The following is a 12356-nucleotide window of genomic DNA, read 5'->3' on the forward strand; positions in this document are numbered from 1 at the left end:
CATCCTTCACACTGGACCTGATGATCTGTTTCACTTCCATGATGATTTTGAGGGAAGTTGCTTTGGAAAGTTTTTTTTAAAGTCTAATGAAATGTTTTTGCTTGTTCTGCGCCATCTACCGCGTGAACGACTGAAAGCGTCGGCGGCGTTCTCACTCGAAGGCGGAATTTTTGCCAACACATTTCATATTTAGCACGGATGTTAACTACTCCCCGAAGAAAACATAAAGCAGAAAAAAAACCATCAGTGTCTTCAAAAGTTCATATCATGAATCTACAACAGACTGAAATAATACATCCAATGAGAATTTTTAACATCTTATTTAAAGTCTCAAAAGACTACAATGGCTGTGTCGCTGCAAAATGCTAACGTAGCAGCTATCACGTGGAGATCACTTAACTGTCTCCCACGTGTGTGTGTGTGTGTGTGTGTGTGTGTGTGTGTGTGTGTGTGTGTGTGTGTGTGTGTGTGTGTGTGTGTGTGTGTGTGTGTGTGTGTGTGTGTGTGTGTTTGTAAAATGCTTTTCGGAAATATACACAAGCTATTTTTTTACTGTGAAGCTAAATGTACCACTGGCAGTTTGGTGAAAGAAAGCACTTGAATAGGAGATTAAAACGTGAGATTTCTCATACATGTATCAGCACGACAGTTGGTTGGAATCAGTGCTCGTGACATTTACACCTGGAATGAAATCAAATAAAAATGCATCTCTGTATCTTTAAACCAAAAGGTGTGTCGCGAAGATATACGTAAAAAAGAGACGTATTCCACTGACAACGCATTTCCCTCCTTGGACGTCAGTTTGATTGCAAATGCAGCCGATCCCTAAGTTTTTTATTCCTCCTTCCCACTGGCTTGAATATTGCTCAGCCCTAAAAACGCTCATAAAGGTCGTCTCTCCCACAGGGGGCGAAATTTGCGATTGTCCACTCAGCCAGAGAAAGAAAATCCTGAAAAGCTTTGGAAAGGGATGAAATTGATCCAAAGCTTTTCAGCTTTACATCTGATTGTTTCCAGTTCCCTGATTGAAATCCCACAAGGGAGATTTGATTTGAGTTTTGTGCTTATTTGGTTTCACTATTACTGCACATTTTGGAAAAAGAGTAAGCACACACTCAAATGCACACGATTGCAAGTCGAAACGAGGAATCAACACTTTGAATCCCGTTCTCGACTGAAACCGATAGTACACCCAAATTCAAGTAAGCGTCCATCAATGATTTAACCCATCAAGACCTGATGCGACATATGCGTGTATATACCTTTAAGACTAAATGAATTATGGGAAATGTAGTTTGTTTCTTAGGGCTCTAAGCCATCAAAAAGTTTGTAAAGTGGCGTTTCAAACAATGGCCGTTATTAAAGTAGAGTACAGCAGCGTTTCATTGACAAAACTACGATGAAAATAACAATGTAGAATTTCAGGGAGACGGCAAATGATATACAATGAAAGCCACTGTCAAATGCTTTTTATTTCATGTTTCTGCTTCAGAGGCTGGAAATAAAAGTTTTTGTCAAATCTGTCAGCTCTTCAGTCAAAGTTTTAGAGCATGTTCTTATTCGCCGACCTTGGGTCTTAATGGGTTAAATCCACAAAATCCAAATCTACGCAGTGGGTCGTGACGCCACTTCTACTAACACGAGTGGTTGGAGGCTGATGGAGGACACCAGGTTGATAAAAAACGTCCCTACGTCTATAGTGGAAGCTGATAAAACATCAACAGTGCAACACAAGTGTGTAAATCTGCAACAATGTCATGACAACCATGTTTTCAAATTAGCCAGTGCGGAACAGTAAAGGATAAGCAGAGGGCTTATTATTTTTCTGAGAATAAATTAGAAATGTGCCCCGAGTCCTCAAGGTTTTAAGTCAGTAACATCAGCACAGAAATGTCCACGTCCACAGTGTATCGCCAAAAATAAAAACAAGTGGCCTAATCTTAAGATCGATCTCGTTCAGGTGATGTCCTTGATGCAAAAGCGTAATGTACTGTGGCAGGAGAGAATAAGGCATTCCCTGGACTGATGAAGGTTCTTCAAGACTTGAATTACCAAATAAAAAGAGCAGTTTACTGTACAAAATAGGTAATCTTACAAATATTTCGAAAATATCTCTTCAAACACAATGGCTTCTTCTTGGAGAGGCGGGAAAAAACAAGAAAACAACCCCCAAAAAAAAGGAAAAAAGGAAAAGAAAAATCGTATTCAGTCTCCGTCCAGCGGTGACCGTGTGTTTTCTTCATGTCGTCTTCATATTCAATTAGAAAACAAAATCCAAACCCGTGTTCCATCTTACAGTGCCATCTCTAAAAGTCTGGTCCCTTGTTTTTTGGAAAGCAAGGGCCGAGGCGAAGGGGCCAAGCAGGAAGTCCCCTCATCGCTGCTCCCCTCTCAGCCGCGGCACGAGAGGCTCTCTGGGAAACAGGAAGCCGAACAGGGCCATGGTGAATCGCATCCAGACTGGCAGGTTCTGTCTCTGGTGCCTCATGAACTACAGGGAGACAGAAAATGGAGACATTATTAGAGACGTTATTAGCATCATGGAGGGTCGCATGTTTAAAATGTAATACTTTTAATTGTTAAGATAGAAAATCACTGAAAATCACAGCCTGGTTACAGGTCTCTGTAGAAACATTGTGACCTGTGGTAAACCCTGTGAGATAAAACCATATGACCAAGAAGACTGAATGTTTCCACAACAGTAGCTTGTGTCTAGAAAACATTTCTGTCACACGCACATCCTCAGTATCTGGTGCAGTGGCTCTCATCCCCAGACACACGTTCAATGATATCACCTCCGCTGAGGACCTGGTGGTTTGCTTCTTTGTTGGCAAGATTACGCAAAAAACAACTGGACTGGTTACCACCACACTTGATGAGGTATGGGTCAGGGAAGAACTCACTGAATAATAATATAATAAGGTCACACAAACACGAATGGACAGTTAACACGAAACTTGATGGAAGGATGCGGTCAGGGAAGAACCTATTAGCTTTTGGTGTGGGATAAAAATCTGGCATATTTAGGGGCCTGGTATCTAAGAGTTTGTACAATTTGGTGCAGCCTAATTGAATTAGTATGTACTTTTTATCTAGTTAATTAAATGTTTTCTGAACTCAAAGACTTGAAATGAAATGACCTGAATAACAAGTATAGAACAAGACTTTTTTAACCCGCAGGAGCTGCCACTCATCTTGATGACATCACTCTATCCTCTTCTCTCAGGTTCGAGACTCTTATTAAATCTCCCACTTCTAAACAAGATGCTCACAGCGAAATGCTTTCAGAGCGCACGCCGTCTATTTCATCACGCCTCTCTCCTGACGGCAGAGTCAGCCGAATCATTAGCAAAACACGGCGAAGGAAACCAAACCGCTCCCACCCACGGAGCTGCCTCCTCCCAGCTCTGTCATTCCTCTGTCTCTGTGTGTGTGTGTGTGTGTAACCCTTGTGGTCGTCAGACAGATGAAGGGGTTCCTCGCTGCATCCTGCAACCTCCCCTCTTCCCCTCCTCCTTCTCCTCCTCATCTCTGATCCTGCACCGATCCCGCTGGCTTTTTCTGAACAGTCGGGGGATGTTGCAGCCTGTTGCATAAGCGCTCATGTTACGATCTCTCTCCCTCTCTCTCTCTCTCCCCCTCTGCTCTCGCTCCGTCAAGGTCTCTGGCAGCCCGGCAATCAGAGTCTGCCACAGGCTATTTGATGCAGAACAAGCAGACTTAACTGAATTGAACCAGCACCGCTAAATGTAACCCTAATTGTCCTTAATTGCTTTAATTCTACACTGCTGAGCTTATTTAAACAGTACGCTGGTTTGTTCCACATGGGGCTCATCTTTCTGCTCTAATCTGCGTAGGTAGAGGAGAATGGTGTGTTTTCTTTTTCATTTTTACGCTTAATTCATCCAACACCGTTAAAGAAAACTCTCTCTGTGCATTCTTGCTCTTAAAAGTTGTCAAGCTTAAAATGTCCAAACCGATGCTTAAGACTTCAAACCACCAATATAATGTGCTTGACATAAACAGAAACCCACACGGTAGCCCCCGCACCGGCAATGTCTACTTGTAGAAACGAGTGAAACTGTCAAACAATAGCTGCAAACACAGAGACGGGTGATTGGATATCATGAAGAATGGCTTGTGATTATATTCTCCCTTTGAAATATCCCTGCAACAGCACGTATCAAAAAAAAAAAAAATGCAGCTTAAAACCCAACTCGACAGCAGACGCCAGACAAAAAAAGACAGTTTTCTCTCTTATCTCCGCCACAGAGTTAAACACACACACACACACACACACACACACACACACACACACACACACACACACACACACACACACACACACACACACACACACACACACACACACACACACACACACACACACACACACACACACACACACACACACACACACACGCAAACCACAACACACAAACACACACACACTGAGGCAGCCAACGGGACAACTGAGGTATTGTGGGTAGCCGTCATGTTACTGGCTGCGTCTATAAGTGTGTGAGTCAGACTCTATTTTTAGACGAGCGAATAAACAGCCGACACAGTCTACCCAGACACAGACGTGCGTGCGGGCTCTCGCTCCTGTTCGTGACAGCGGCATCGATCGCACCTGCAAAGTCAACATCTCTCATCCTCTATCACTTTTTTAATTCTTTCTCACACTTTTTTTTGGTCTCCTTTCTCTTTTATTTATTTTTGTCTAGCCTTTTCTAACCGCAGTTTAAAAACATATCAACCACACCTTGTTGTCAACATAGACCCCATGGCAAAACAGTTACGGCAGCAGATAAGACACTCGAAACCTGCCCCCTGGGTATATGTGTGTTAATAAGTATTAACCACGTCTGCAGTCATGTGACCAATGGATCTGCTTAGTCAGACCATTAGCTGCTCTTTAAACACCGATACAGGTGACACGTCATCAATCACACCGGGTCTGCAAACATGTTGCGGTCTTTCGAGGTACAGCTGAGGCATGTGTGGGAGTCTGACGTTTCCACACATGATTAAGCCCACGCCGGGAACCAGACAGGGTATGTGTGCTCAACTATTCGCCCGGGAGCTTCGCAAACACTGAGCCCGGTTTCCCTCAAAGTAAACACAAGTCTGAAAACATGTGGTGTAAAGAACTCATCTGAAGGGGGAAATTGTCTGTCTTTTTTTTTTTTTTAACGGAAAAGAAATGAGTTAAAAAAAAAAAAGACTTTAAAAACCAAAGTGGAGACAGAAGAATAAAGGATACTGGTCAGAATTAGGAGTCATTTCATCTTCTCCTTCTAAAAAAGCATTTAAACAGATGAGGGCATGGAGTTCACCCGTTTGTTTTTCTTTCAGTCTGCAGACCAGGAAATATACACTAGTATTCCTATTGTTTGTAATGACAGCATCGTCTATAACACTCTGCCTGGACTGTTTCGCTGCTTATAGAAGACAAAGACGACCTTGACTACACCACCAAACGGCTGATTAATAATAAATACTGACAGTGAGAGATACATCTTTCAGTGCCCCAGTGGAAGATGACATTATTGTCTAGATAGTAGTTTCCTCGTTTTCAGTATGAAGTAACTAAACCATGCCTTATTAGTGGTTTAGTGGTTTTTCCCCTTAATTGTGGCCAAGAAAGTGTGTAAATCAATGCACAAGCTGTTCTGCTGCTTTGTTCCCAGGATTGAGCCACAAACTGGCAGCAGGTAGCTGTGATTCCCATCAAATTAAAACTGACACATTAAAAAGTTGGACAGATTATAGTTCAAGTCGAGGCTGTGCCCCTTCTGTTATAAGTTTATTATTCAGCATTCATGACCAATTGAGATTTGAGTGAATGGGTTTGGTAATATTCATTTCAGCTTGTGTTGATGTTTACACGTTGACAAAAGTGCACACAAGCTGGTTGTCTCCGTGGATAGGGGACACTATCATACTGATAACTGGGCAGATTTTTGTTTTTGACTGATTCCATCTTCTCAGCCATGACTTCCTTCACAGTTTTTCTCAGGTGCTTTGTTTTTTGCTGCAAGTGCAACCACCTGACAGACATGAAGGTCCACCTCCATGTTTGACGTTTCTGTGAGATCCCAACTCCCAGGAGTCACCACTCTGGAGTTGTTAAGTAAAGTACATGGCCCCACGTCTAGAATGAATCATCTGGTGTGTGCATTCTTAAAATGAAAATATAAAAAATTGGTTAAATCTATCATAATGTCTGTTCATGTTTTAAGGATCCGATAAATCCTCTTGCGTGCACCGAGTCTGAGGTCACGTAAGGAACCTTGTCACTGCTCCGGGAGCGAGGCTTACCAGTTCAACGTGATCCTGCTGGAACTTGTCTCCGATCTCCCGAAGTTTGCGTCCGATCTGCGCCTCGACGCTCACCCCTGCCTGCTCCTCCGCCCTTTCTGCCATCCTCTCATCCTCCTCCCCTCTGCCCTCCTCCTCCATCTCCTCCTCCTCCTCCTCTTCATGCTGTCTCTCTCCCCGGTCCTCCATTGGCTCAAAGTGAGCGGGGAAATGTGAACGTAATCCAGCGCTGCCTAAAAGGAACAAAAAAAAAATCGAGCTTCTTAAAAACTTTGTTGGATCTCGAAAATACTCAGAAGTTGTTGTTGTTATATCGGTGGAATGCAGTGGTACTAATATGTTTTTCTATTTGATCATAGACGAGACAGTGAAAAACCTCAGGAAAGACTATTACTACTAATATTATTACTCAAACTCAGCCGTGTCAGGTTTTATCTTCTCGTGGCTGGAGATGTTACAAGATCAGACACTCAAAGTACAACTGAAGAATCCACAAACAACACAGAGTGTGCGGGTGTTGGTAGGTGGAAGAACTCAAACACCTTATTAAATCAACAGCAGCCTCAGTGAACTTCTGCCTTTCTGTGGGATGTGTCACCGAGTTTACTCGTTGCCTCGAGCATGCTCTTCTGCAGTCATACCACTCGGAGGGAAAACAATAGTTTTTATGTGTTGATCATGTCTAACGCAGGGCGCCTTGCAACGTTAATGTGTCGAGAAGAGAAATGGCGCGGTGCCAAGTGCATGACCTCCATTACTGGTTGGATTACAATGAATGACAAGGTAATTGACAGCGGTGTTTATGTATTGATGACTTTAAACCCAGAACAACATGTACGTCTTTGCACAACAGCGGCCTTCTGCTGCATCACTGGTTAAAATCCGATTAGGCCGCTGTCGCACTGATTTGAAGAGGGGAAAAACGATATTGGATTAAATCCGATGGACATATTAATGTGGTGACGTATGTATGAAAGTACTGTCAGACTCTTTCAAGGATTGCAAATTTAATATGCAAAAAAACTTTAAATGGCAGGGTTGCCCTGCACTGGCCCCCTCTGTCTCTTCAAATTGTTTTTAAGATGATACAGCATTTTATTACATCAAAGACCTTTTAAATCCTCATAACTCAAACAAGACAGTGTCTTCGAATGGACTGTTTTTCTAAATTCTAAGCATTCACATTATCCTAAATGGGAATCTCCCAGTAACAAGAAAAAAACTAATTATTAGTCTGTTTTGCAGAAATAATTCAAAATGGAATTTAGTTTGTGTCATTGCTCGAGAAAGAAAACATCTGATTATCAAGTCAGAGACAGAGTTTCATTCATTTTTTCTGCTTGGGGACGATTCCCAGAGAGGAACCTACCATACAAAAGGAATGAGTAATAGTGTGAGGTTACTCTGTGTATACATCATCCACTGCTGTAGACTCAGTTTCTAAATCCATAATCCCAGATCACTTCAGCGGGGTCAAAATCTCTCATCCCTCCTTACCGTGAAAGGGTATGCGCGGCTGCCAGTGCAAGCTGCAGGGCAGCGTGTTGATGCTGATGCTGTTGTTGTTGTGACCCCGCGATGTGGGCACGGCGGCGGTGACGGCAGCCAGGGCCTGTCCGGCTGAAATCGGCGTGGCTCGGTCTTCGTATTTGACGTCCCTGAAGGACGATCCCCAGACCTGCGAGATGGGCTGTGACATGTCTTCCTCCTCATCATCCATCCGACACCTCAGCGGTAAACTCCCTGGAGAGGAGGAAGGGGGGGGGACACGAGATGTTAACTTTAGATTTGTGTACATGTTTGTGTTGTTTGTCAGCGTAAACACGGCACCTGACCCACATGGGATGTATGTGTTTATGATCTTTTTCTGGCAGGAAATTTGGGTGTGATTTGTTTCAGGAGCAATAAAAAAAAAAGCCAAATATCATCTTGTTGTCGGTGGAAACTTTGCCCTCTGGCAGATGGAAAATTATCTCACCCAGTCGTGGTTAAATGGAAATAAATCATTAGTCATTATAATACCCACTAAGAGGCTTATGTTGTGTGAGGTAATACTGAAAACAAACAAGAAGAGATGAATCGTCTCAGAAGCACAGATGGATCTGGCAATGGAAATCCATACGTCCAAAAAACATACATGAGGGCAGATGTAGCTACAGACATCTTCTCTCTTTTTTTATACAGTGATGAGTCACAACAGGAGCCAAACGTTTGGAGACACCCTGTGTGTGTGTGTGTGTGTGTGTGTGTGTGTGTGTGTGTGTGTGTGTGTGTGTGTGTGTGTGTGGGGGCCCCCCCACCCAGTGTAGCATGGTAAAAAATGCTACACCAGAATTGCCACCCTCTGATTTTGGCACATTCTTATCCCGAACGTGCCAAAATGTAACTGAGTGCTAAAGGATCAACCGCAGAGGCTTTTTTCTTTCTCAATCTAATTTACCTTAATCTGGAGGAGTGTGCTACAGGGCAGAGTCAGGATTATGTCTCTCCTGCACAATTCTGCTGCTCAACATTAAAACCTGTGCTCACCGCTTCCTCTCGCTCTCACCTACACAGTGACTGGAGAGTGTCTCCTCTGTCAACACAGACACACACACACTGAGCACCAGGTGGTCTGTGAGTGAAACCAAAGTTCTGGCTGTGCGCCGTCATGTGCTGCACGCAGCAGCCGTTTCACGAGGGAGATAACGAGTTTCGCTCCGTCCTCAACTGCGCCTGCCGAAAGCAAACACTCGCACTCTCTTCCTTGTTGGCAGCACGCCACAATCTGAACTACTGTTACATCTTTTTTCTTTTTTTGTGGCTTTGTCGAGGGTGTCTATCTTTTCCTTTTATTGTGCAAGAGGAGGCAAATGGGCCGTGTGGACTGGCAAATGCACAAAGTTGAAACTGGATACACTGGTATTGTGTTTACAGAGAGAGGCGGCCAGACGTATATCTTTTTGTGAGCCTGTCTCTTTGCATTATGTCATTCAAAGTACACCTTGAACCACTGTGGGAAAGATACTGTTTGATTAGCCAGGCCGCGTTACTATTTATTGGTACACAAAAAAAACCCACACTATTGACCCACACATCCTCTGGGCTTCATTGTTACCAGGGCATTTTGGGAATTAAATTGATCCAATTTGCCAGTGTGAACTAAGTAATTGGGCTCTACTGAAATTTAGCACCGCAACTTCTCCTCAAGGCAAGTTAAGCAGTAGATTAATTAAAGCAACCTACGCTGTAGGGGCATCTCTGCAAGTCTGCAACTGTGCAGCAAGTTCCACTGAGATCAAATGTGCACTTCGTGTTGCGTGTCAACGACAATGTGAGTCCTGTCTTAAATTTCCACAGGCGGTGGACAGGGGACTGGCCAGATTACCATAGCGGCAGACTCATAGAAAAACATAGACAGGCACACACTGACGCACTGACACACACACACACACTCTGCCTGGGGCTACAGCGAGGCCTGGCAACCTCCTCGGTGCTGGACAGAGGCTCAGAGCTGCAGCACTAAGTGGCTCCCTCTGCTGCTCCATCTGTGCACCAGGCTCTGCTCCATCCACTGCTCAGGCTGTTGGGGGGGGGGGTTGCAAACAAGGTGAGCTCTGCTGCTATTTCGCCCATTGTCTCCATGTTAACAGGCAACTCAGATCCCTATGGAACCCAAGCAGGACACAGCTAATCCACCTCAATGTTTTTGAATTGGTATGCCGGAGTATACATTTTTGCAATAATGATGCAAAACTGTTTGCATTTGCACAAAAACAATAAAAACAAACTGATATTATTTCATTAGCAAGTTGTTTCAAATGATCAGTGTGTGGGTTCCGGATGTCCACCATGGGGACACGGTGCAGCTTTAACCGCATCAGGAGCACAATGCCCGGGGTAAACATGCCAAGTTCGACCGCTTGGGACTGGAGACATAAAAAAAAAAAAAAAAAAAATACAGCCCTAACTGCTTCTAATGAGGAAACCAGTGCACAAGAGACATGGACACAACTAATGATAAGACATCCTCAATTAAAACTATTTCAACTTTTTTTCCCTCACATTTGTTAAAATAAGTCGCTGCAACTCAACGCGACCACCCTGACGTATTTGTTTACTTGTGACGGCAAAAACAAACAAACAAACAAACAAGCAAGAAGCGTTTCAGACAGACGTCTCTGTTTGTGTTATGTCCCGGTGTTGTGACTGTTCTCCTCCAATGACACTTTCTCCTCAGACAACTCTTCCCCAAAACAAACACCTCTGAGATGACAACACGTCCACTCGCCCGGAGCCGATATTATTTCACCGATACGTGAAATAAACAAGAGCATATGCCATTTTAACTTTTGCTTGTTTATTGTATAACGCCAATGAAAACAACATTGGCCGACGGTGGGGATTTGGAGACCCGGGAAAACATCATCAGCCGGAACGTCAAGAATCCACACGCAAATAATCACTTTGCGCTTTGAAGATGAGAGAAAAACCTCTATGAACAGTGACCAACCGGGACGTGCACATATCGAATACATGCTTCCCAACGTGTGCCAGCAGCCTGGAGGCTCCGCACGTCCCCCGCTCCTGTCGGGACATGCCCGAGCCCCGCGTCCCCGGTTTGTTGAGACCCAACTCCCGCAAAAAACATCAGAGGACATTTCAAATGTGAGGAAAGACACCGGAGGACCGTGACACTCACCGCCAGCAAACGCGCTTTCCGTTGTGATCGGTGGTATCTTGACAACCTCCCGGTACCGTGTTTCCTATACGGACTGCGTGGGAGCTGCTCGTATCCCCTCTGTGCATCACAGCCACTCGTGGATGTTTGCTGAGTCGAGTCGGGTTTGTTTTTTTCCTCCTCTCCCCTCTTGTCAAAGTGGCCCGCCCCGCACGGCCGGGATCCGCCCATCCGTCATACCGTGAAAGGGACCGAGTCAGCGACACAGTTGTTATGCAAATACAGCACAGTGGAAGGATATAAAATCAGGTTACAGCTATAAAAAAACCATCTTCAATGTGTGTTCAGCTAATTATTCAGTGTTGACAGTATTTACCTAAATCAAAAGGGTTAGGGTTAGTAATATTTTATTATATATATTATATATATATATATCATTATAAGCAACATCCACTTGAATTCCTAGAAGTAATCACTGGCCCACTGTGACTCTCACACTATTTACTTTGCCTAAGCAACTTTAATCCTCATGATGTTGCTGATTTTATCTTTATTTATATATATAATGAAGGTTTTTTTATCAACATACATGCAATACTTTCAGCTATTTTTGTGTTTCATACGCAACATTTTCATATGCAGCCATAACTACACCTGTCAAGTAAAAAAAAAAAAAAGCTCAATATTTTATAATGTGAATTGTAATCAAGAAGTGACATCACATTAAAATTGTCAAGTAATGTGCAAATATCTTGAATTTGTTTTTAATAGATATGTAGTAAATATATTCATCCAACTGCAAATTGGTCATTTTTAGCCAATAAACCCATCATTTGTCATTTATGCCTGATTTACTTGAGCATTTTAACTGAATGCCAGTGGTCTCTGCATAGGATGTCGAGCTGTTGCTGTATTGTTGTTGAGGGTGGAAAAAAAAAAAAAAAAATACAGTGTCTCGCCCTTTAAGGGAACAGTCCTCCTCGCAACCATAAGCTGGTGACACGGGGCTGGCCAATCCGGTGGTTTGTTTTTGTCCCGCCTTCTGCTCCGTGTATCTTGACACGTGGAGGGGGAAGAAAAAAAAAAAACACAAACCCAGATCAGACATGTGACTGCTTTCAGCGCCCAGCTCAGCTGATTGGGAGCCGCCGCCTGTTGGAGTGATTGCACCCACCACCCAAGTGCTGGGGGTCGTCGTGGGGATGAGGGGTGTGCTGCCAAGGCAACGGTTGGATTCACAGATTTAATAATCACACATGGTAGAAAAAAGATTATAACATAACATCACATAACATATAGTAGAACTAAAATGCCCTTAAATGCATTCTGGGTTGACAATGCATCGATGTCAACATTGAGCCAGTGTCAGTTC

The 12356-nt window shown here is 43.6% G+C and overlaps 1 protein-coding gene across 1 annotated transcript; it reads right to left on the minus strand.

Moving 5' to 3' along the window:
• Positions 1 to 1398: 1398 nt before the first annotated feature.
• On the minus strand, positions 1399 to 11158 carry bmf2 (BCL2 modifying factor 2). Its single transcript, XM_034580045.1, has 4 exons — positions 11006 to 11158; positions 7822 to 8067; positions 6325 to 6557; positions 1399 to 2491 (listed from the first exon to the last, which is right to left on the minus strand). Exons 2-4 carry the CDS (start codon positions 8042 to 8044, stop codon positions 2375 to 2377), a joined length of 573 nt encoding a protein of 190 aa, XP_034435936.1. The 5' UTR covers positions 8045 to 8067; positions 11006 to 11158; the 3' UTR covers positions 1399 to 2374.
• Between the last annotated feature and the right edge of the window lie 1198 nt (positions 11159 to 12356).

This window comes from Hippoglossus hippoglossus, chromosome 24, assembly GCF_009819705.1.
Source record: "Hippoglossus hippoglossus isolate fHipHip1 chromosome 24, fHipHip1.pri, whole genome shotgun sequence".
Classification (NCBI taxonomy): Eukaryota; Metazoa; Chordata; class Actinopteri; order Pleuronectiformes; family Pleuronectidae; genus Hippoglossus; species Hippoglossus hippoglossus.

Coding starts and splice junctions, on each gene's coding strand:
- bmf2 (XM_034580045.1), bottom strand. CDS start 8,044: ATGGATGATGAGGAGGAAGACATGTCACAGCCCATCTCGCAGGTCTGG. Junction 6,558..7,821: donor GCCGCGCATACCCTTTCACG/GTAAGGAGGGAT, acceptor TGTTCCTTTTAG/GCAGCGCTGGATTACGTTCA. Junction 2,492..6,324: donor AGCAGGATCACGTTGAACTG/GTAAGCCTCGCT, acceptor GTCTCCCTGTAG/TTCATGAGGCACCAGAGACA.